This window comes from Tauraco erythrolophus, chromosome 3 (genome assembly GCF_009769465.1).
Source record: "Tauraco erythrolophus isolate bTauEry1 chromosome 3, bTauEry1.pri, whole genome shotgun sequence".
NCBI lineage: Eukaryota > Metazoa > Chordata > Aves > Musophagiformes > Musophagidae > Tauraco > Tauraco erythrolophus.
The window spans coordinates 49,937,453-49,962,620 of NC_141467.1; the positions used below are offsets into that span (position 1 = coordinate 49,937,453).

Here is a 25,168-nt window from a genome sequence, read left to right on the forward strand (position 1 = left end):
AAAGTCATACAATCATGCTGTCACTGCCATCACAGAAATAAAAATATGGATCCTCTGGTGTGGTGTCCCTTGTCACATGTAGATACATGCAGAAAAGCTCTTGAGATCGTGAAAACGTGTAGCTCAGGCAATAATTCAGCTGCGATTCCTGACACAAAAGTGCCATGCTACTGAATTGCAGATAGGTTAAAAAGCTGGTAGAAAATGAATCAGTGAGCTGTGCAGCTGAGGACTGTGTAATGTTGGTGCAAGTTCAGACTTAGATTAGCAGCTTCCATTAGATTGCTGACAGTCACTAGAAGTTACAGTGGCTCCTTTGCTCGGTCACATTAGTTTTCTTGCTGTGAGGATCAAGCGCTTCTTTTAGTACACTGATGTCCATTTTCACTATGTGACCGCATTGCGGAGCATGAAATTACTTGGCTTTCACAGGAAAAGTAGATAGCACACACTGAGTGTACGTTTTGTCTGCTGATCATCCCATTCCGAATAGAAAAATGAGCCTTCAGCATTCATAAGTGACTGGCTTGCAGGAATCTATATACATACCTGAAATCTCCCTGTGTGTATGAGTCATTTAATGCTGCATGTTTCATGGCAATGTGATAGCTCCTTCATTTTTATGGAACATCAGTGCTGTAAGAACATGTAGCCTGTCCCTGATATTTATGTCCTTTTGTAACCCTGAGATAATATAAGCAGTCTAAATCACATTGGTTATCTGTAATTGCTAGAAGTAGTGACTGTAATCCTTTCATGTTGAGAAATTCTGTGTGAGGAAAGCAAGTAAAAGAGCTCTAGAATCGTAAACTTAGATGTGACAGTAGGGTATCAAAAAGAGAGCAACCCTGGTAAGTACATGTTAACCTCGTTCCAAATTTTGGAGTATCTTCCTTTTCATCTGCTTTCGCTGTTCCCCCAGCCCAAACAGTGTTCTGGAAACTCAGCGTGAGTACTGCTAGTGCTGCTAAAATTAGCAAAAGGTTAATGTCATAAAGTTCATCATCCTACAGACTGAGAAGGATAAAAAGTGACAGCTAAACTGGTATATGAGGTCTGTTTTTCAATACTGCCTATGTGATATTTATCAAATTATTTAATTTAATGTTTTATCTTACATACATGTTATGCAGACATAATCTCCTCATCATTTTCTTTGTGGGAAAAGAAAATGTTGATAGTCGTTTCTGAATTTGCAGTGGAATTCACAGCAGTTTCTCCAACCGATGTGCTGTACCTCAGCATGTCAGAGAGACTCTGTGTCCTATACTGCAGAAAAGGCATGAGCAGTCTAATTACACAGTATATTATTACTGGAGCAGATCAGAATTTTTTAAAAGTTGACTGTTAATTGTATGTGCAGATGAGGAGCGTGGAAGAACAGATGATCACAGCTTCATATTTCTATTTGTAGAGCCAAGATTTTGCATGCAATCCTGCCCATTGCCAGTCACACTCCTAACAGGATTGAAAAAATCAGACTGTCAAAATTTTGCTGACATATTACTGCTAGAATTCTTGCAGACTTTGTAATGCATTATTACATGTGTAATATGTATGAGATGTGACTCAGAGATTAATTATGTGTTAGGTTCCTACAGTTTTAGTGACACTTGCTTTTAGCCATGGAGATTCATAGATTCATAGATTTCTAGGTTGGAAAAGACCTTAGAGATCATCGAGTCCAGCCGTCCCTAATCCCCATTAAACCATATCGCTAAGTAGATCATCCACCCTATTCTTAAACACATCCAGGGATGGGGACTCAACCACCTCCCTGGGCAGCCTATTCCAGTGGCTGACAACCCTTTCAGAGAAGAAATACTTCCTAACATCCAACCTGAATCTCCCCTGACTAAGCTTATACCCATTTCCTCTTGTCCTATCACCCTTCACTAATGTAAAGAGCCCTTCCCCTACCTCCCCACCATCTTTTCTCAAGTATTTGTAGGCTGTAATCAGGTCTCCCCTCAGTCTCCTCTTCTCCAGGCTAAACAGCCCCAACTCCCTCAGCTGCTCCTCATAAGTTTTATTTTCCAGCCCCTTGACCAGTTCAGTCGCCCTTCTTTGGACTCGCTCCAGGAGCTCAATATCTCTCTTAAAGCGAGGGGCCCAAAACTGGACACAATATTCCAGGTGCGGCCTCACCAGTGCCGAGTACAGGGGCAGGATCACTTCCCTGTTCCTGCTGGTTACACTATTCTTGATACACACCAGTATCCCATTGGCCTTTTTGGCCCCCTGGGCACACTGCTGGCTCATATCAAGCCGGTAGTCAACCAACACCCCCAGGTCCTTCTCCGCCAGGCAGCTCTCCAGCCACTCTTCCCCGAGCCTATAGCGATGCTTGGGCTTTTTATACCCCAAGTGAAGGACTCTGCACTTGGCCTTATTAAAGCTCATGCCATTGGCCTCAGCCCAACAATCCAGTCTGTTCAAATCCCTCTGAAGGGCCTCCCTACCCTCGAGCAGATCGACACAGCCTCCCAGCTTGGTGTTGTCCGCAAATTTACTGAGGGTACATTCAATCCCCTCATCCAGGTCATTGATAAAGATGTTAAACAGAACTGGACCCAGCACTGAGCCCTGGGGAACCTCACTGGTGACCGGCCTCCAGCCGGATTTAGCCCCATTGATGAAGAAAAGAAATGAAGATGAAGAAAAGAAATCCAAAACCAAACCTTCAAGGTACATATTATTACCCTGGTACTGACCACTACAGTTGCTCACCAAAAGCACATGGATGAAAAGCCATAGAATCATAGAATGGTTTAAGTTGGAAGGGACCTGAAAGATCATCTAGTTCCAACCCCCATGCCACACGCAGGGTCGCCTTCCACTAGATCAGATTGCTCAAAGCCTCATCCAACCTGGCCTTGAACACCTCATAAATCTGAAACTTATCATCACAAGTATACACAAGCTAAAGAGTGTTGGATGCAGACAGAAAAATATAACTATCCATTTTTATGATATCACTGGAGAGATGCCTCTCTTCTTTTTTTTTTTTTTTTCTATATGCATACCATTCACTAGGGACTCCTCAGAGATCAGCTAGAGTTTAATTACCTTTTTTCCCCAGTTATTCCCACTTATTGATCTGCCCATAAGCTTGGAATGAGTTTATGTTACTGGCCACAACATTTCTTTATATGAGTCCCCATCCACTGCTCAAAATTAAATTATATAAGTATCACTTGCCTGGTGTGATTGCTGACACAGAAGCAAAATCCAGACATTCTCTTGAGAGTTTTACCCAAGGCACAGAATCTTTCATATTACATGCCAAAATGGATTAGGAAAATAATTTGAGACCTCATTTTCTTCTGAACACCTTTAATAAAATATGTGGATAGTTGCATTTTAGAATACGTATCCTTTTATTGATGTCTAGATTTTCATTAATGTGATGCAACATAACAGAAAGGCCACACAGATTGGCTGCGAGATATCAAGACCTTTGGGATAAAGCAATGTGCTGCATAAGGAGCATGTTGAAGTGATTCTCAGTGTAAATGTGTCTTCCATGTGTTCGCAAAAGTCCAAGAATCAGAACTTCCCTGGGATCATCCCATAGCATGTGAATAAATAAATAAGCAAATGCTGTTCAATATGGAAATAAGAATCTCTCTTTGTCTGCCGTAGTGCATAAAATGGGCCACAACTACAAGTAGTCCTGCTAAAAAGCATGATTTGTGTCCTTTCACTTCAAACAGTAACACTGCAATCTGAAGTGTAAGTATCAATATGATCCAAACGTGTATTTCAGTTTGTGTGTATGATTAAATGCCTTCCTGACTCAGAGCTATACACACATGACATTATACATTTACATCACCTTCCACCTGTGTACCAGCCCTTCAATTTCTGGACCTGGAACAAAACCGAGGATTCAGAAGTGTCTCCTCTAACTCACTGAATAGTATCTTAGAAGAACCACTTTCACCAAACAAAAACATTCAACATCTCTCACTTTTTGGTTTCTGAACAGAGCAGGATATTAGACTCTTAAGTGGTCCTGATGACACTTAATTAGGGTGTCGCTGTTGGCATAAGGGTTAGGGTTGGCTGTTTGGGTGTCTGTGTTGGTAACTGCACGTGATATAGTTGTATTGCCTTCCTTCTATATATTGTTAATACAAATTGCAAAAACATATTTGTCTGTTTCTCAAATATATCTCACTTGCATGTTTTTGTACTTAAGCTGCACACCTTGGCATAGATATCACTGCCATTCTGTTCGTTATCTTACCAGTTATTGACCTTACACTTTCCATTTTGCATTATATCTTGTATATGACAGTTTGCCTTGCTCTGAATCTTGAACTGGTAGAACATAATTAATTATTGAAAAAAGAGAAAATTGTGAATGTTGACTCTTCATAGTGATCCTATAAAATACATTTCACTTATGGAGGTTCAGAAGTTGCTAATGGTCGTAAACCATTTTTATTATATTAGTCTTTTTGAGTTATTAATGATCTAGTTTGTACTACCTGCTGCATTCTCTTGTGTTATCTACTTACTCTCTCTATACCTATATATGCATTATTTTAGTGAAAGCATTTGTTACCTGATTTTCACAGCTTCCTGTAAAAACGTAGGAAAAGTGATTCTGCAGTCTTGTGAGATAAGATTGGAGGAGCTATGTAGCATATCAGTAAACCTTTTATATGAGAGAAGTTTTTCCTTATATCTAAGGAAAAGAATATGTTTCTTGAAGACATCTTTTGTGGATAAATTTGGAGCACACGAGTGGACAATACAGTTAAACAGATTTTGTAAAAGTGTAGGTAATTTATGCATTCAGGTTTGGTTATTTTGCATGCATTTTTGCTTTAATTACGTAAGACTTAATTACATGTTTTTCTAGCCACTAAGTCATTCCAACAAATCACTGTGCATTAGGGACACCATGTCAGCAGCAAGGATAAATATATTTATATCCTTCTTACCCAGGACATCCTCAAGAAAATAAAAGCAAATGTAACATGAATGCTGAAAGCAATAAGTATTCTTCGGCCTTACAATGCTGAAGTGGTTTTGTTCTTCTGTCCATAGAATTGCTATTTTTTATTAATAAGGAGTATGTTCATCAATTATCTTACCTTATTTCATGAGTAATTAAATGTTCCTAGTTTGGCCAAGAAATAACAATACAATGAAAATCTTAATTGGCTTCCTCTCAGCTATTCATGGCATGATCAGATAGCCCTGTCTCCAGCTGTTAATTGCACTAAACATTAATTGACAGGCTCAGCCAACACAATTATGAAAAATTATGCATATTTTTTGAAAAATTCTGATGGAATAAGAGGCTGTAGGGTGGGGTTTTCTTCTGTATATGTATTAACATATTAAAACAGGATTGAGGTGTGAGAGTGATTTAGGAATTGTTTTGGGGCTTTTTCTATGCAGAAGAATTGTCCACTAAATAAGAGCACCACTCCTTTCTTCAGTGCGGAGCACGTTATACTTATTCTTTCCTTCCTGGAATGTGCACTATGATAAATTCTTGCATTTTTTTCTAATTCATTACACTGTAGCAGCAGTAATATAGTTAAGGTAAAATGAAGCTACGTTCAAGTTCATAGTCATGGGGTTTTGTCACAATTGACACATGATAAAATAAATGTTTTCAATGCTGTTGCAGCAGAAAAAAACTCGTAATACATACATCAGTCTAAGAGTTGAGAATAAACAGTTTTTACTCTGAATTTCAGTTTCTCACAGATTTTGGAGCCTTCACCATCGCTGCCTTTTGTTACACAGATTGGTTGCTCCCTTTTGATTTTGGTTTGTTTTTTCTATCACTCTCTGGTCTTTGCTACTTCTTTTCTAACTCCTCTTTCAAATCTGCTGCTCCTGCAAAGATTTATCCTTTTTTTTTTTTTTTTTTTTGTAGTAACTCTGCGTTGTTTTGCTTTCACAAGCGTATTTTCTCTGTTATTCTCTGTATCTGTTCATCTGATTCTTCTTGGGCAGATCATCCTATCTATTTTCTGCTTTTTTCTCCAGTACTTCCTCATGGAAGATTCATTGACAGCTCAGACTCAAAATGGATGTAGAACTAAATGTTTTCTTTTCTCCTAAACATTTCCACCATCCTACTTGCCATCCAAGCTCGTAGAGCAGTCCTTAGCCAAGCTTGTTATATCTTCCTCCACAATTTATGGAAAGCCTGTCCCTTTCTCTCTATACAGACAAATGTCACTTTTCATAAGCTTTTTCACTTTTTAAGACTTCTTGTGCATCCTCCTTAACATCCATATTGCCAGTCCATCCAAAACACAGCTGGTAACACTGCTGCTCTCAACTGTCAAACCATACTTACATCTTTTAAGCTCATCTTTATCTTCAAAATGTTCCACACTATTCTGTTCCAGCCTGTAAATCAGATCAAATGTTTCCTCATCCCAGTCACTCTGCTCCATCAATATATTAAGACTACATATTCTTAATAATTCCATGAAATCCCACGTGCCTGTCATGACTTCACTATTCTGTAAATTATCAGTCCTTTCTGCTCTTTATCTACATATACTCGATTACCACAGTACAGGAAAATGAAAAATTCATAGCCATTCAGATAATGAAAACATGAAAACAAATCACTGGCTGTGGGCATGTCCCACTTTACTGTACTTATCTGTGTCTTTCTCATAATCTTTGGAGTAAGGTTTTACTATTTTTATCTTATATGGCACACTAGTCTATTGTTAGCCCTAAGATATTTTATCAGACATCTTGCATGATTGTAAATTGATTTAAATAAAAATTAGCTGACTGAAGGCTTGTTTTCACAAACCTTCAGCTGTGAAAGATATTTGTAGATACCAGAGATCGGATCATTTTTATTTGGTCATTATATTCTTTAGTGGTGTTCTTGACAGGATGTTTTTGGGCAAGTCAGTTTTTCAATGATCCAAGTAATGGATCTACTACTACGTCCCTTGGTTGTTTCTCTATTACACACTCTACTAGATCACATTTTTAAAGGAGTTGGTAAGGATGTGAAATACTCTTTAGAATTGCAAAGAATTGTCACTACAATGTAATTGTCAAGGCCTGCCTGCTCTCTGAATATATTATTTTTGTGCTTTTAAAAGTGCCTTCAAACATGCTCCTCTTCAGGTAAGCCAGAGAGCTCATCCAATTGGATTATTTCAAGAGCCTTTTGTGGTACTTTGTAAACTCTGTTTTTGGAATTCAAGGTCTCCTGAGAATGAACATTTTCTGCATTGCAGGGATCCAGTGAGGGGGAGGGAAATGCAGGACATCCACACTAGCTTTGAAGCATATTGAAAAAAACTCCTCTTTAGCTCACCACAGATTCAGAAGAAAATATAAAATATGTTCTGATGAAAAGGAGGACAGGCTTTTCCAGACTGACACTAACTCAATGCTATTTTAGAAGACTTCATTGTTGCCAATTTACCAGTAGGTGCAATGTCTACAACTTGTTAAAACATGAACTTTATCTGAGAGGACGCTGGAGGAAAGTAGTGGAAAACTGTTTGCTATGCATGTCTATCCATACTCAAAGAGAGATCTCAAGTGTCACATTTCCAAAAGTATGATGTGATTAGCTGTGCTGGAAAGGAATAAAGTAGCTGAGTGACTCCCGTTTCAGTTGCGTGTGGTATAAGAGGGCATCCTCTAAAGAGTCCTCTGCGCGTCAGGAGCTGAGATGGCACCATAAGAATGTTTTGCCACATCTGAAACCCCATAATTTATACCTTAGTAGCTCAGAGGTTGCAGTAGCAGTCGCATTCAGACTTTGCTAGTGTGGAGAGCTGAAATAAGGACATCTGGCTTCAAACAGAGTGATAAATATGTCACTTGTGATGAAGATTTTAATTTTCAATTTGTTGTAATCAATAGTCTATAACATTGTGAGTCACTTCAGGGCCAAGTAACTGCAATCATGTATTAAGTGTTGAAATCCCTTACACTGTCGTAGTAATGTGCAAGTTTTGGCTATTCCAAATCCTCTGGTGGTAGAGGGAGTAGGCAGGGATATTTAAACACTGCTTAGCCCTCTGAAAATTTATGGAAAATAAAACTAGGCTGTGCATTATCAGAGTAAGATTTTTTGGTTTGATTTGGGGTTTTTTATGAATAGGAGGAAGTAAATAATAAATACAACTACCCCAAATATATACCTTGTTAAGTAGTTGGTTTGGCTTCATTTTGATAGTGTTAGTGCAATGTATTATTATTTTATTCTTCATTTGATAAGAGTTTACAGAAATAATATTCTGGTATTGTCTCAAGGTGCTTAAAGTCTAAGCAGACAACATGGAGATCAAGTAAAACTGCACTTGAGTCATGAGCAAATGTGCATTAAAGCCAGAGAAAATCTTCCCATTAATTGCACCATGCTCTTTATTTGGCCCAAAGTAACCCAGAAGGTCCTACATCAAGGACATGATCTTTTTAAATGCATTTGTTTGGTTCGAAAAACATGCAGATAAGCAATTAAGGGCTCCTGGAATGCCCCTGTCCACAGATGTTTTCAGGACTGAGGTTTTAGAGTATAGATGGTGATACTTACCTTGCTGTGGGTTAGTGATGATGGTGAATTGCATATCAGAAGAATTTTCTTGCATCTGTTTTCCAGCTGGTGGAACCAAATAATTTTTCTGTATATTATTTAGGTATCCCCTATCGCTATGTTTGGACATGGGAAAGATTACGCGATAAAAAAAGAATCAGAGAATGTTTATTCCAATTATTTTCACAAAAAGAAACAATGAATGCTAAAAGTGCACATGCTATTTTTTCTGATAGCTTGGATATCTTACAACTTCTGTTGTATTTCATTCTTTTAGGCCTTTCTCTGCGATCTGCCTGTTGCATAGCCATACATATTAGATGACTTTGGGACTTGCTTTACGTCAACGATGAAGGGATTATCTAGCAGCCGTAGTCATCATCATGGGGTTGCCTGTGACCCTCCATGTGACAGTCTGCCACACCACCCGGACAGGAAGCCATATTTGTTAAACCCGGTGGACCCCCATCCTGCAGACCACCCTTACTACACTCAAAGGAACTCTTTTCAGGCGGAGTGCATGGTGCCCTACAACGATCAGATTGCCAGCAGCACGTTTCCCCGGAGGCATTACAATTCCCACCACGAACTCAAGGACGAGTGTGCTCTCGTTCCCCACGGAACTGCCAACAAGACCAACCGCATTCCTGCCAACCTTTTGGACCAGTTTGAGCGGCAGCTGCCTCTGAATCGGGATGGCTACCACACTCTGCAGTACAAGCGGACTGCCATGGAGCACCGCAGTGACAGCCCAGGGAGGATCCGGCATCTGGTTCATTCTGTCCAAAAGCTCTTTACCAAGTCCCATTCACTGGAGGGACCATCCAAGGGGACCATCAATGGAGGCAAAGCAAGCCCAGAGGAGTCGCAGACGATGAGGTATGGGAAGCGCAGCAAGAGTAAAGAAAGGCGATCAGAAGGTAAGCCCAGATCCAATGCATCAGGATGGTGGAGTTCAGATGACAACTTGGACAATGATGTTTGCATTTATCATGGTCCCAGTGGGGTCATGACCATGGGAAGATGCCCTGATCGTTCTTCTTCCCAATACTTTATGGAAGCCTATAACACTATTAGCGAACATACTGTGAAGTCATCCAGAAGCAATAATGATGTCAAATGCTCTACCTGTGCAAACCTGCCTGTGAATATGGACTCCCAGTTAATGAAGAAAAGCTCTTGGTCCTCTACATTAACCGTGAGCAGAGCCCGTGAAGTTTACCAGAAAGCATCAGTTAACATGGACCAGACAGTGGTGAAGGCAGAGACGTGTCAACAGGAACGGTCATGTCAGTACCTCCAGGTACAGTGTGGAGAACTGATTGCTGTTAACTGTGCTCTGCCTTGTCTCAGGTATTTGTGGGGGATGGAGGCTGGCTCTGATATTTCAACTCTCCCAAGAGGTCACTGATCACCAAACAAGGGGTAATGCTGCTGAAATTAAAAATAAATCTCCTTTTTCTGTTCTTTTTTTTTTTTTTTTTTTTTTCCCAGCATTCAGTATTTCAAAGAAACAGTTCATGTTGGAACAGGCTTAATTTTTTCGTGTACGAAAAATAAGGCCTTTCTGTGTACTTTTTGAATTTATAAGGCAGTCACAGTAGGGGTATAGGGAATTTGATGTTGTAGTGCTTGCATTTAGCATTATAATGTCAATTAACTGAATGTTACCAGGATACAAATTCTTTGATTTCTGTAATTTCAAGATTTGCCTTCATTTACTGCTTATTTTATTATGAAAGCTTTTGAGACCCTTTTGAGAAGCTTTGGGGTACCTTAATACTTCCTTCAGCAGGAAAACAGCCTACTTTCCTTTTTGCCATAGAATATAAATTCTCATAAAACAGTTATTGTAACATGACCAGATTTGTTTATCTGGCTATTCCTCTTTCTCATGGCTTTGAGTCAAAAATAAAAAATCAAAAGGTTGAAATTATTGCTTGTTCTGATTATACATTTTAGGAGTACATCACCTACTCCCTCACAAGCTGTTTGCAGTTAATACAGCGTCACTATTTTTCACCAGTATTGTATCTTTAAATGTCAAGAATCAGATGTCTGCTCTTGGAGCTATCATACTGCCGGTGAATGTTTGTGGCAGGAACATGGATCAGAAAATATTAAAACTGTTTCATTCTTAGGAGAGCTGTGGATAGCTTTTATGCACTTTACACGGAGCACTTATGGCACATCTAAGTGTGTGTGTAAGATGGAACAACGTTGCGCAGAGAAGAGAGAAGACCATGAGGAAAAAAGAGGTTTGCTGAGATGATTTGGTTTCATTTTAATGTAGTGGGACTCTTTTCTATTTGTACAGAAACTGTAGCAAGTTTTCTCATATGGATGCTTTAATGAGACATTCAGCTTCCACACTTTGTTGTTTAAGTCAGTACGCAGAGAAAGCGTAGGACAGAGGCATCCGCATTTAAAAATTGATCTTAAAAGGTTTTATTGAACGGCATGCAAAATAATTTTGCATGCCAGCCTCTGGGATTCTAAGTTTTAAATTTAAAGAAATGGATCTGTGTATTTTCTATTAATTGTTAGGAGAGTGGTGCGGGGGGAAAGTGGGCAATATGAATGCTCAGTGTGTGTTTACAGCTGTGTGTGTGGACCAAGGAGGGAGAGGGGGTTCAAAATAGCCTCAGATTGCAACCTTTTGAAGTTGTCTTTTTGTATTAAGTCTCTTTTGTCTGAATTACATGAGTGAGAAGAAATCGTAACTTTAGCCTTGATTGTTGTGGTTACTTTGGACCGTGAGATTTCTTTTGTTGATGTTTTTGTTTACTCCTTCAATCTTCCTCTTAGGTTTAGATAAAATAGCTGACATTTCAGTATGTGACCAGATGGCTAGAAAAGAGCGAAAAACTGTGCCAGCATCAGCTTTAAATGAACACCTCCATAGGGACTTTTAGATAATGTTTAACTGACAGGAATAGACTCTTGAAGTGGAATTAGAGGACATTATCTGTGTCTGTATGAAAATATGTCCAACAATTGTCAAGGGCAGGAATTAGAATAACTACATTCTTACTATGTTTCCCATCCTCCCTGGTAGTTTTATTTTAGTTTTCATTTCATTTTGTTTCTTTTTTTCTAATATCATGCTTGTTTGTAAAAGCCGGGGAAATAAGACTAGTTTGAAATTGTTTTTTTAAAAAAGTAAGATCTTAACCAGGCTTCAGTTAACATTGGAAATAATATTCAAACAGAGTAGAGTGGATTTGAGGAAGCAGGTCAGGATTATTCTTGTCTCTTGGCAGCTTGAAAGGATGACAAATGGATATAGGTATTAAAAAGTCAGTCTATTTTGAATGCATCCCGTTGCCTTTCTGTTCACTATATCACTCATTTTCTTACACTACAAGCCCTTTGGGGCTTGAACATTATTCCCTTTTGTGTTTCCACAGTGCCCAGCACAATGGGGCACAGAACCTAATCGAGGCCTTTTGGCTGTCCTGCAATGTAAATATATATTAACAGCAGCAGAGTATTACTCTGTTAGTGGGCTGCGGAGGTATTCTGTATATCTGTTATTTTCCTGGTGACCTTCTCATCATCGTAGCAAAAGGCTGGTGTCCTGTGTTAGAACAATTAGAAATGCATTAAATGGGATGAAAGCTGCAAATTCATGGCAATACTGGACAACTCTCATAATTTAATTTCATTGTTATGACACTTCTTTATTGCTTTATTTAACTCATTAAATGTTAAATAGATGCTTTTAGCAATTCATTTGTAGTTTAAGCTGTTGTTTATGGTCCAGGACATAAACTCTCTGATCCCTTAAAGATGCAACTATTTTGTTCATGCAGACTCTTCTTGTGATAGTATTTGAATTCAATGAAGGAGGGACTTTTCTTCAGCTCAGGGTAATTTTCTTAATCCTGATAGATCTCAGTATATCAGAGATCACAGATGACATTGACTTCACATTTTCATGTAAGGGCGTTTATCATAAAAGTATCTGGATACATTCTCAGTGTAAAGACATGGAAATAATAAACAATTATCCCACTTGGTGTGATATTTCCACATAACTGTTCTGTGGAAGGAGTTGGCAGTAGTTTGTGTTACAGATGGGCTTATTTCTCATAATTCAGAATTTGGATCGAGTGCAGAGTCCTCCTGCATTGCACAGTCTTTCTTTACCCCGGCAGGCTCCTCTTCCAGACTGGCTGCTGAGGCACAGTGTCCGCCCTTGGAGGTCTAGGGAAGGCTTGTCTCAACGCTGAGCATCTTCAGAAAGAGATATTAGCTCCCAGACTTGTCTGAAGACTGTCAAGCAAACCTTCTCCTCTCAATCTGTGTTTGAGAATGGAATTGTATTTTTATCTCCTCTCTATTTCTCCTTTCAAGAATGAGGAGCTGGATAGTAGAAAGATGAGGTCCTTTTTCTGAGCTGCTTCTTACTTCAGGAAAGTGCTTTTATTTGATCCAGGGTTACAGTTGGACTAATTTGAAGGAAGATGAGAAGGAACTGTTTGTGTTTTCTCGTAATTCTTCTTCCAAATTATTTCCCTCCCTTGAGAGAATAATTTATAAGGCAGTGGACAGCCTTTACTTCTCTGGTAGCTTCTGCTCTGGAAAAATTAAAATTAAGCAAAACTATCAAAGTCGAAACGTAAGCAGCAGTCTTTTTCTTTGTGCAATAGGGTCTAAATACATGGGTAGGTATTTTTGACACTCTTGTTTTCTATGAATTCATGATTGTTGAAGTTAATAGAGTATTAAATACACTGCAGAGTTTGTATCTGATTATAGTTTTGCCATTCAATGTTCCCTGTAATTACTGCTCCCATTGTCCTTGATCCATTCATTAAGAGATGGAGAAAAATACAAAGGATGACATTTTTCATATTATTCCTCTTTTCTTCTTATGTAGGTCAGTCAAATGTTTTCTTTTGATCCCATTTGATGAGACTGAAGTCAGTTGTGTCAGATACTTGGGGCTAGGGATGGAAATTTTACTTCTTGAAACTGAAGTGCAGTAGTAGGTGGGGATGACGGTGCAGTCATCCGAGTTCCACACTTGCATCGCTTGTCTGTTGGTGGGAGACTGTGAGAAATACTGTAAAACATATAAGCCAAGTTTCTGGGTGTAATAAGCATTTTCTGGTGGCAAAGGGCTCTGGTTCATACTGTGCTCAGTTTCTTGAGTGTAAGTTGTCTGTAATGTGCATTATTATGTAATATCTAGTGCTAGAGAAACTCATAGTTAAAGTGACTTGTTTTCCAATCTCAAGAGAAGGCATTTCCACGGTTTCTTAGGAGATACTACTCAATCCCAGTCTCTTTCTGTGGCCTGTGACTATGGATGGCCAAACAGAGGATATCACTCTAGGTCAGGTTGCTAATAAGGACCAGTATCTGTCATATGATTTGTTAACGCAGTATATATGTAAAATTACTTTTTCCTCATTTGTAATGTTTGCATTTCGGTCCCAGCTACCATATTCAAATTAATCTTTCCGTATGTCCTTGTATATAGATAGAAATTGTATTTTAATATCCATTAATATTGATCTTCCATTTTTCATGTATCTGAAAACCTGTCTTTTTTTCTCTTATTACATTATAAATTGAAAATGAATTAAGCATATATTATTTCCCCTTCAATTTTCCAGTCAGAACTACAAAGTATATGAAAACTTTCAAATGTTTTTACTGAGCTCAATATGAAGCATACTCTCAGTAAAGCTATTGAAACAATTTGAACAACGGTGAAATAAAATGTCAAATGTTATAATGTATTCTAGGTCAGCTTCCAGGTAATGGGATAATCTTGAAAACATTTGGAAATTCTTACATGTTCATGAATTTTAAAATAAACTAGTATCTAAGAACATTAAAACTGAAAAAATATCATTCGCAGAAAGCTAATTTATTTCATTTTTTAAATTGTGAGATGAGTAATATGAATAATGAATAAAATTAGGGAATTTGTGAGCCCTTTGAAAATATAAATAAAGCACAAAATAGCTTATTTACAAAAAATATATTAATAACAAATAATTCCATTGAACCTGTATCTTGGTTATTTAGCCTACCTGCAAACCTACCCAAGATGTCTTTGCTATATTAAGACACATGTATATGAGATTATTTCAGTATAGCTGTCCTCATCCTTGCGGTCCTTTAATTTACTTTTTAAAATAAAGAAATTATCAGCTGAGTTGGTGAGAATGATCTTGCCACATATTTCACCTTAACAACTGCTATGTTCTCATTCATTTAATTAAAACCTGGACTGACCTTTGGTGTCTGAGTAACGCAGTAATGGGGGCCACCTAAGTACTAAGAGTGCTGTTCTACAGCAATGTCAGTAGTTCACGTTTAGCTGCAATTTTATCTGCCCCTGTTCCTTAGGTAATAATTTTCTATCCTTTAGTTTTATCACTATTCTGTAACTTCTTAGTATCCAACATACTGACACTGATCTTATATTTTCTAGATTAACTTGAAGTACTGTTTCTTCATTCTGTTAACATCCCTACATTCTAATAGTGCATCCATTAATGAACGTAATTCTGGCAACTGGATCCCCGTTTTGTGTTGCTAGTATACTATGTATAGGATTTAGCAACATACTTGGGTGACGCTATGTTACATATACTGTTATGTTGAAATATTTATGAAAATTATGCCTGGACATAATAGCTGGCATTTGTGATCTATTGCAGTTTCTTCACGGATAAGATTTGTCTCAGTCCTGGCTCTGACTCCTTTCTGTAGCCTTGAAGATCTAGAGTGTTTTAATCTTATTATTTTCAGTAATTTCACTGTAAAAAAAAAAAAAAGTAAACAAAAATCTTCAAGACAAATCAAGTCCAGCAAAGTGGATCACTTCAATCTGCATCTGAGTTTGAAATCCTTAGCTTTTATTGCGGAGACATGCAAAGTAGGTAGGGAAAAAACACTAAGTGGTGGTATGTTTTCTTCGGTTAGTGCAAAGTAATACGGAATATTTCCCCTACATCCAGTTTTGTGAGTTTTTTTTCTGTTTCAAAAATGAAATTTGTAGTATATATCTTGAGTGGGGAAATACTACAGTGCCAGAAGAGTGGTTTGAGCAGGGGACAGCTGGCCACGGTTTCTGTTCTGCCTTACAAACCCTCTTGCACTGTGCTTGTTGCACAGCTGAACTTCTGTCAGTAGTGAATTAAGCAACAGGAACATGAATCTGTTTTATGTTTGTCCTTTCATCCTCTTACCCTGAGCCTGTGCAATGAACTGTCTTGTCTGGACTTCTGACAGATATGTATTTTTCTCACCAAAGGCCAAGCTGTGTGCTATGCAGTGGGATAAGGCACTGTGACAGTGCTGAAGGACCAGGGCTTCCAGAGACAGTCTTTGACTGGTCTCTAAGAATCTTCTATGCAAATAAGTTTGTGTCTAATTTTGCTTTACTGACAGAATCCCAGCCTGCTAATCAGTTTGTTAGGGAATCTTTGAGATTTCCTGATCTGTAGCAATTCACTTCCCAGCAGATGAGAGTCAAGACCGTGGCCTTCATTTGTTGTCCAATGGGACACTACTGTAGAGCAGAGGTGACAATTTGGAGTCACTGAGAAGACACGCTATGATGTTCTGAAACCAGGAAAGTTTCCTTAGAGCTGAATGAAAGCTTCTTATGCAGGTATATTTCATTGCTGTCATCCAAAAGAAAGCGTTATGGAAGTTTCAATGACATCTGTCCACTGTACACTAAAATGTGTCAGAAGCTAATAGCCAGCTGAAGATGGTAGCTCAACTGCATTGCTTACAGCTGCTGCCTGAGAGAGCACAACGTTAGCAAAGCGCCAGTTACAGTCAGCCAACAGGAACAGCATAAGGGCTGTTTCTCAAAATGCTCCACCACCACATCTGTTTTCTTCCAAGGATACAGATTCAGCTACATGTTCTCCATTCACAAGCCATTTTCCTTCTGGCTGCTTGAGAGTGGGTTTGTGATTATGTGTAGTGAAAGAAAGGTAAAATGACATCTCATTTAACAGTTTTGGCATTTGATATCATCTAGTGACTGTATGCAGGTTCTGTTGTGATTAGGGAGAGAACTAGTTCATCTCAAAAGAAGGTATGTAGAAGTGAAAGAACATTTTGTGAAATGTTCTAGTCATTGAAAGTGTCCTTTCAAGGACTGGTATTCATGTTAACAGTCATCCTGTCATCCTTACTTGGGCAAGGAGCCATATCTCTTTATAGCCAGCTGCACTGAAAGCTTCAAGGGTATTGAGAAAGATGAGAATGAACGTCTGCCCTCTGCCACAGAGAGAATATCATCCGTGAGTATCACTGAAGCAGTTTTAGTTTGAGGTCCTAGCCGAGAGTCCTGCTGTATGACCTTCAGTTATGTTTCCTTCAGCTAATAGATGTGGTGGTTGCTGTTTGGCTTCCTTTCTGCAGAATGTGTTTGGGGTGGCAAACTTGCAAGGTCCTTGGCTGGAATCATTGTATCCATGTGGCCCTCTTCATGGTTGGTTGAATTTTTACGCCTAAAGCAAGAGGAGAAAATTTATTGGAATCAAGACGTGGTTGTTTTGTCTAGGAGATATGCATTCCTCTTCATAAAACAGGATGTGAATCAGATTGACAATTTAGGATGAATGAAAATTATAAACTGGAGCAATGCTTGAAGAATTTTTTCTATTGACTTACTCTATGAGGATTCCTACTGTTTTAGAAGACTTTCCAAACTAGTGTTATGTGAAGGAAGATTGCAGGTCTTCACACTGCTTGTTCAGGTTTGATGCAAGCTGTGGGCACTTAGGATTGTGGAAGTAGTGTTCTATCTCGGACAGGGTCTTTGACTTGATTGTCAGTGCTCTTCATGTAAAAAAAAATATGGAGATAAGTCAGCTAAATTAAATGAATTTGTAGTAGAACCTGATTGCTGAAGTAGTACAATCTAAAGCAAGTGTTGCCACAGATACTGAGTATATTGTTTGTCCTAAATAGAAGGGACCTTCCTATCAGCGTTTTGAAAACTCTTGAGGCTTATTAAACATATATTGTTGTTTAAGCTTTCTAAGGCTTCCTTTTTTTTTACATACTTCAATGATTCTTAGCGCATGTACGTTGAAAGAATGAAATGCTACTCATCTTTATTGGTCTGATTAATTCAATATTCATGAGTGCTAGGAATAGACTTAGTAAGTGGAAGATGGCAATTGAAACTTCCTTAACAGCACGCAGAAGAGGCATAATAACAGCTAAGAAAACCAAATTGCATGGGTTTGAAAATCTGCACTGAGCAGTCATTAAGCATTGTTCTTCAGTTCTGTGATTTCATTTCATTAAGTATTTGCATACTAATAGAAAGCTAAAGTTACAAGTCTACTGCTGTGAGTGATGGTTAGCCACTCCTTCCAGTCCTTGTGTTTACTGCTATAGTCATCCACATTGCTTTGGCAAAGAACAGGGAGAAGCCTTAATGATTTCAGCTGCAATAAACCAAATCAAACTAGAGATCAATAATGAACTTAATTTGCTATAGAGACAGTCTGTTTGCTGTTTCATCCAGTAAGGTAAGTTAATAACAATTTGGGGCAAAAAAATAAGGAAATTAGACATTCTAATTTTATTGTTCAGAAACTGAATAAAAAATGTTTTCTTTACCTCTGTCCTTACATGCTGGGTTTATTTCACATACCACTGTGTGTGTGCACTTTTGAAATGTATCTTTTAAAACTGGGGGGCCAATATACCTGTTTGCTTAGTTTCTTTATTTGGGGACCTTGACTGTCAGAAAAATTCAGTTCTTTTATATCAAAAAATACATTAAAGGAATTGACCAGTCAGTCCAGCCTGGCTAGTGACAAAGTGTGAACACTTCCAGAGCAACATAAATTTAGTTAATGATCAGGACAGGTAATCTATACACTAAATGAAGCTGAATCTGGGTAAGATGTTGGCTGGTGACAGTGTGTTATCTGTATAGTCTGTTCTGTTTGCAGAAGAGTCTTATATCTGCCATTTAGTCAGAAGAAGGAAACCATAGTCAGGCTTAGCTTTCATACTTATAACAAAAATTTTATTTCTAGATGTATACTGAAGTCTTAAGTTTCAGTAAGTTGCCTGGATCAGAGGCCTTTGCTGAATATTTTCTATGTATTTTCAAGTAATAACGGTGTTCTGTTTCACTGCGCTTTTTATATAAGTGCGCTCTTAATTTTTAGGCTTGTAAAGAAATATTTGTATATGATCTTAAAGATCATTTGCAGAATGAAATGTTTCCAGGATCTCTGTTACTTCAATGAAGTGAATAATAATAGTTCTATTATAATAAAAACAATGATGTTCATTGTTAGAACTGAGATTAGCTCGTCCTTCTTTTTCATGAGAGCAAAAACAATCATGCAAGTGATGTTCCTGCTTGATATTCTGATACTGAAAAAATGGTATTGCCAAGGTAATTGGATAATATGATTTTCTTAAAAGCATGAAACAGCTTTATCTCAGGTATACCAATCTTGATGCCATTAATCCTCTAAGGCAGCAGATACTGTGCATATGCAGTTGCGTGCAGTGTAGTATGTGACCTTGCAAGACAAAATATTGGGCATTCAAACAAAGTAAGAGCCTGTGGGAAAATTTGCGCAGACCTCCTGACTGAAAAAATAAAAGAGCTGGAGGTTCACATAGATCCTTTTCCCAGTATTTTTCTAGATCAACAGAAGGAAATACACTACAGAATGTTTAGTACCATACATACAGAAACAGAATGCATGAAATAATGTGATCGATTTTATTTTCACAATTTGTAGTTCTGAGAGGCCTTTATCTTTTACTTTTTTCCCATGATATGAAACACTTTACTGTGACAGTAAATTGTATTGTCTGCATTGAGCTGTTACAGCCATGCCTTTTAGGCACCAAAGAAAGCACTCTGAAAATCAGGTCACTTCTTTTAGTAGGTCTTGCTTGAAGTATTTGACTATAGGCACAGAAGTATTAAAACGTTGACATTATTTTATCTGCCTGTATTTTCTAAACAGCAAAATAGGTAAAATGAAAGGAAATGCTGAGCTTTATGGGTTGTTTGTCCTCCTCAAGTAATACACAGATAGTGCTCTGAGATCCTTTCATAAAAAGTATTGCTAGTTCTAAAGTGTTTCTTTACCCTGCAAGTGCTCTCTACCAGTTACACAATGTCTTACTGTTTTCTCCTACTCCAACTGCTGAAATTAGGGCTTCCCAACTCTTGTGAAGCTCAAATAAGATAAAGGGGAATCGGAGCCAAATTTCTTTCCCTAATATTCTCTGAAATACTGAAACATTACTGAAACGAAAAAAAAAATGGAAAAAGAGTTAAAAAAAAAAAAACCACAAAGCACTTAGCCTTAAATATCTGCAAGAAAACTGAGCAAACTGTTTAACTAAAATAGCTTTTTAATCAAATATCCATTACATTCTTCTACTGCAGCTTTGTCTAGGCAAGCAAGATAGTCTGTACAAACACTGACTTTCTCGGTGTGTTAACTGAAATTAGAAGCATATCTGGGTTGATATTTTAGGATGTTCTCTAAATTTGGATGCTTTTCCTAACCACAGCCATCCTTTTTCTCTTTGGCATATATAGGGTTTACCTTTAAACCCATGATATGGTAATGGAACATGGGTTGCATTTGTGTCATCTCCTTTGGTTTTGCACATGCGGATAACTTCAGTCCACAAAACAGCTGAGACCGCTTTGCCCCTGGTCTCTATGTGAACAGCTCAGCTTTCTTTTTCTGTAACTAGAGCATTTAAAAGGTGGAAGAGCTACTACAAAGGTAGCATGCTGTTTTTTACTGAGTGGTTGCTCACTTCACTGGGTGAGCAGAGCTCAAACTGGAAACTTCCTCTTGATCACATCACACAAATTGTGGGGCGAGAGCAACGATTTCAGAGCTCATCATGGTACACAGTGTTTGCATGTGTAAACAGGAAGTTTTGTGGTAAATTCGTTGCAACCGGCTTTCAAAACTTGACCTCTGGTATCTAAATTAGTGCTAAAACAACAAAAATCAGGCAACCTTCACCTCTCATCTCATTCCAAGTAAAGGTATTATCATCCAGAAAGTAATACTCATAAATGATTTTAGAGAAAAGTTACTGTACAATGACATAAAAGTTAAAGTTCATAAAAAGACTGGTCAATACAATTAGACAGTAGTTTGCTTGTAGTTCTTCATATCGAGATCTTCTTGCCACACATTGAGCAGATGGTGCCTTTTTTATAGGCACATCCTTGATGATAGTGAGACCCTGGCTGATGGACAGAACTCTTACAGGTCCGACATATTGCAAATCATTTTGAGAAACTTTGAGATAAAAGGTATTGTACTTATGTATGGGGTTGTTCATAACAGAACTCAAGAATTTCAGAGTTATGGTACCCACAGCAGCTATATCTCATCACTTGTGTTGCACCTATAAATTATAGCATTAAATTTAACAGCATGTCTATGATTTAATAAAACCACAGGTGCTCAGCTTGCCTGAATTATGGGTGCTGTATAAGCATTGTCACTTTAACTCCCCTGACTCTTTCTCAGTTAAAGACATCAACCTTAACATTATACCAACATATTTAGTGCATTAAAGATTGATTCACTAATTTATTTTAATGAGAAAAAGCACAGATCTTTAACTAAAGCATAATGAATAAAATATTAAACAGATTAAAGTGCATGTCCTCTGAGAATTCACAGATTCTCTACATACTGTAACTTAGATTTCTAATATCTGCCTGAAAACTGATCGGAAATACACTAATACAGGTTCTAAACTTCTGACTGAATTCTGAGCATGTCATCAACATGTCAGCAGAGCTTGATTTTACTGAACCTGTGTTAACTTCTTTTTTGTACATGAGTGATTGGAAAAGTCAAGGTTTTACAGTTGACAAGCAGAAGTTGTAGGTTCCAAAATGTATGTGAGGGGTGGTATGAATATAGGTTGTGTTTTCATTGATTGATGATGCTGTAGACCTAGAACCAATGCAGAATAAGACCTGAAAAAAAAATATTATCCTCCGTCTGTCATAAGTGGCTGGAGGAGGAGTGTAAAATGCTCTTGTATGTCAAAAATCAGAATCAAAACTGTTACCAAGTATTACCTTCATTTGCACTTTACAAATGTATACATACCAGGAAAGCATCAACTTTCCAGATCTGGGGTCTAGGCATAAATGTAGAAGCCACAGAATTGAAACTTTCCTTTTTCTTTTTTTTTTTTTAATTTGACATGGAAACATGTCAGAGCCATATATTCAATCCTGTTCTTCCAGTAGTTTGTATTGATACTTAATATTCTCAGTCTGTAATACTCCAATTCTTAGTTAGAGTCTTACCCTTTTATAGAATAATATTTTAAGTGTTTTCAAGTGTATTTATTCAAATACTTTCTATGGATACACGATTCTGCATGCCGTTGTTCAGTAAGAAAACTGGACTTTGAAACATATTCCTGCCTTAAAGAACTTATGTTCTTGAAACCCAGGCAAATATTAAAAAAAAAAAACAAAAAGAAAACAGCAACAAACTTTGTGTGCTGCTGGAAGAAAAGAGTTTAAATATTTCACAGCAGTAGAGTTACCAGAGTCATTAACTAAAGGATATTTAAAGAAAACATGGAAATTTACTTTAAAAAGACACAGGGAAAGAATTGGTTAAATAAAACATGGAGCAACTGAGAAGGAAGACTGAGTCATAAGAAGAAATGTTGATAAAGACATAAACTAGAGTACACTTCCAGGATTAAATCTTGAGTCCTCTGAGGAAAATATCAAAGCTCCAAGTGAGTTTATCAAGGCCAGACTTGACTGTCGTGGGTTAGGCCTCTCCGGCAACCAAACCCTACACAGTCGCTCACTCCCCAACCCCCAGGGATGAGGGAGAGCATCAAAGAAGAAAAAGAAAAGAGACCCGTGGGTTGAGATAAGAACAATTTACTGCTACCGCTACCAATATGTATATGTACGGATATGTACAAGGATAAATACATACGAACGAGTGATGTATGGTGTAATTGCTCACCACCCCTTGACCGAGGCCCGTCTCTTCCCAAGCTGCAATCCCGAAACAGATAAATCCTGATACTGCAATCCTGGATGAACGGGAGGCCCGAAATAGAGAGAGAGAGAGAGAGAGAGAGAGAGAAAGCACTCCGAGAGTCCGAAAGTGAGAGTCCCGGAAGGGCAAAAAGCCCTTCTTTCCAGCTAACCCTCACTTTTATACTGGGAATGACGCTGCATGATGTGGAATGCTAATTGGCCAGTTTGGCCCTCAATCTTAAGTTCCACCACAAATCACAAGGGGAATCGCGGCCCCCTTGTCCCGGCTATGCTCCCCCCTTATCCTGTTGTGCTCCTGCACACTGGCAAGAACACGACAAGCTGAAAAGTCCTTGAGACCTCAGTGTCAACTACAAACATCAGTGCGCTGTCAGCGTTCTCCTCAGAGCGAGCCTCTGAGTAAAACCAAAACACGGAGCTCTTCTAGCTGCTAAAAAGAAGAGCTAACCCTGTCCCAGCTAAAACTAGGACATTGGCTAAGAGAGATCTGTGAGAAAAGAGAGAGCTTAAACTGAGCACAAGAAGATAGAGGACTTGTTTGAGTCTGGAAGCTCAAGGAAGGCCCTAAATCATGATGTCAGTAGCAGGACAAGATGAGTCAATGAAGGAAGAAAGTTGACAAGGTCTTGTGTTTGAAATCAGCAGGAAACAAATTAATGGCATGGCTTATGATAGTTTGGTTAATTAATTATAGTTAGTAATAAACCCATGAATGCATAGGACCATTAAATATATTTGTTCCTTTGTATAGCACAGTAGTTTTTGAGTTGCAGTTTATAGCAACATAAATTTAAAAAATGCCATAAAAATTTGACCTACATTGACAGCAATATTTCAAAGGCCTTACAGCCTCTGGACTTAGGTTTATGTTTGTAGTGGGAATCAACAGCTAAGCTGCTAGCAACAGTTCAGTGTTTCAGTGTTGGTTGTCGAAACAAGCTCACATGTAAATGGTCCGGCTGAAGTTTGGGAAGCAACGGATACACAAGACACTCAGCACAAGTTAAATGTTGTTGATGAGCAAACTGAATTTTCCACAGAAAAGAGACACTCAGTGATTATCCTGGTAGATGCTAGCATTTGTAAGCTGCAGGACAAATTCTAGCAAGCCAGATTTGGGACTCCTTGTTTAATATGGCTTGTAAGGGTTTCTGAGCATTGTAGATATAGCTTGCTTTACAGAGTCGATTCACTAAGAATAACCAGAAAAGTGGCAAACTAAAAATTCACAACTACTTTTATTTAAATCTAACACAAAATATGTTTAACTAAAAAGTACTTTTGCAGTTTCATCTTTACTATAAAAATGTAGTTTCTGCAAAATAACTTCAGGACAACTCCTTCAAGGACCCTGCTCTGCTGCATGCTGTTTCTGCTGTTACAGGAAAGACAAAGATGTTGGTTTACAACGATCAGAAGCCTCAAGAGTGGAGGAAGGGAGAGGATGGGTGGGCAAGAGTATCATGCTCTTGGACTGTCCTTTGCTATGTCCCAAAACCTCGTGAATGCACGTTCTCTGTGTTCCAGATTTCCAATGCAAAGAATCAGCAGCACTTAGTTCAGATTGAGAGAAATAACGTACATCAATAAGAAGAAAAAGAAGGGAATAAAGAGTTGTATGACTCAAACACTCAGACTAAGATAATTCAAAAGGAGGATCCCTGTTCAAACACACTAATTATGCTATAGAATCAATAGTAATATAATTTCAGACTTGCAAATCTACTTTTGTAATGATTAATACATAGCTCCACTGATTTTAAATGTATCTTGAACAAAAATCATCCTTGTGAGTGTAGCTATGCACACTCTGTCTGAAGAGTTTGTGATATAGGGATTCGTGTTTCATCTTTTGTGCCTCTCCGAAGGCATATGTTGAGCTGAACCAAAAATGCCCTGATATGGTTTGTAAATGCTTTGAATGAAAACCACCAAAAACACCCAGACTTATCCAGCCCAATATTAGACCTGACCGAGGCTCCTATGTCAGCATGTTTGCTAAAAACTTCCCAGATAAGTAGTGGAAAAAAACAACTCCAGAGGTGCTTATGGCTACACAGGGGCAGAAGTGAGCCTCCTCTGCAAACAGTGGTCAAATGAGATTGAGAATGGGCCATGAGAGTTTTTATTATGGCTCTGTTACGGCTTGGCTGGGTCAAATCTTGCTGTGCAGTTACGTCGGGGAAGAGCGTACTGAAAAGAGAATTGTGTTTATCACTTCAGGTTCCTCAAGATGAATGGACTGGATACACTCCACGAGGGAAAGATGATGAGATTCCTTGCCGACGAATGCGTAGTGGCAGTTACATCAAAGCCATGGGGGATGATGACAGTGGAGACTCAGACACAAGTCCGAAGCCATCTCCAAAGATTGCTGCACGGAGAGAGAGCTATCTTAAGGCCACCCAGCCATCCCTTACAGAACTCACCACCCTCAAGTAAGTCCGTGGTTTACCACATCGTATCGAGCTGTCCATTAAGACATATGGTTTCTATTCCTATTTGTTTCTCCTCTTAATTCTAGGTACCAGTTAAGGAAAGTATTTAAGCAA

The 25,168-nt window shown here is 38.3% G+C and overlaps 1 protein-coding gene across 5 annotated transcripts in view; it reads left to right on the forward strand.

Annotated features, from left to right (window-relative positions):
- Positions 1-8,906: 8,906 nt before the first annotated feature.
- Positions 8,907-25,168, forward strand: part of DLGAP1 (DLG associated protein 1) — a 143,804-nt gene continuing 127,542 nt past the window's right edge. For 3 of the 5 annotated variants that reach the window (XM_009981976.2, XM_086609217.1, XM_009981978.2), the window contains exons 1-2: positions 8,907-9,860; positions 24,840-25,054. In XM_009981976.2, coding sequence (XP_009980278.2) covers positions 8,907-9,860; positions 24,840-25,054 — 1,169 coding nt within the window. Of the gene's footprint in view, positions 9,861-18,033; positions 18,085-24,839; positions 25,055-25,168 lie in introns of those variants that run through there. The other 2 variants (XM_009981979.2, XM_009981980.2) reach the window with 1 other exon arrangement.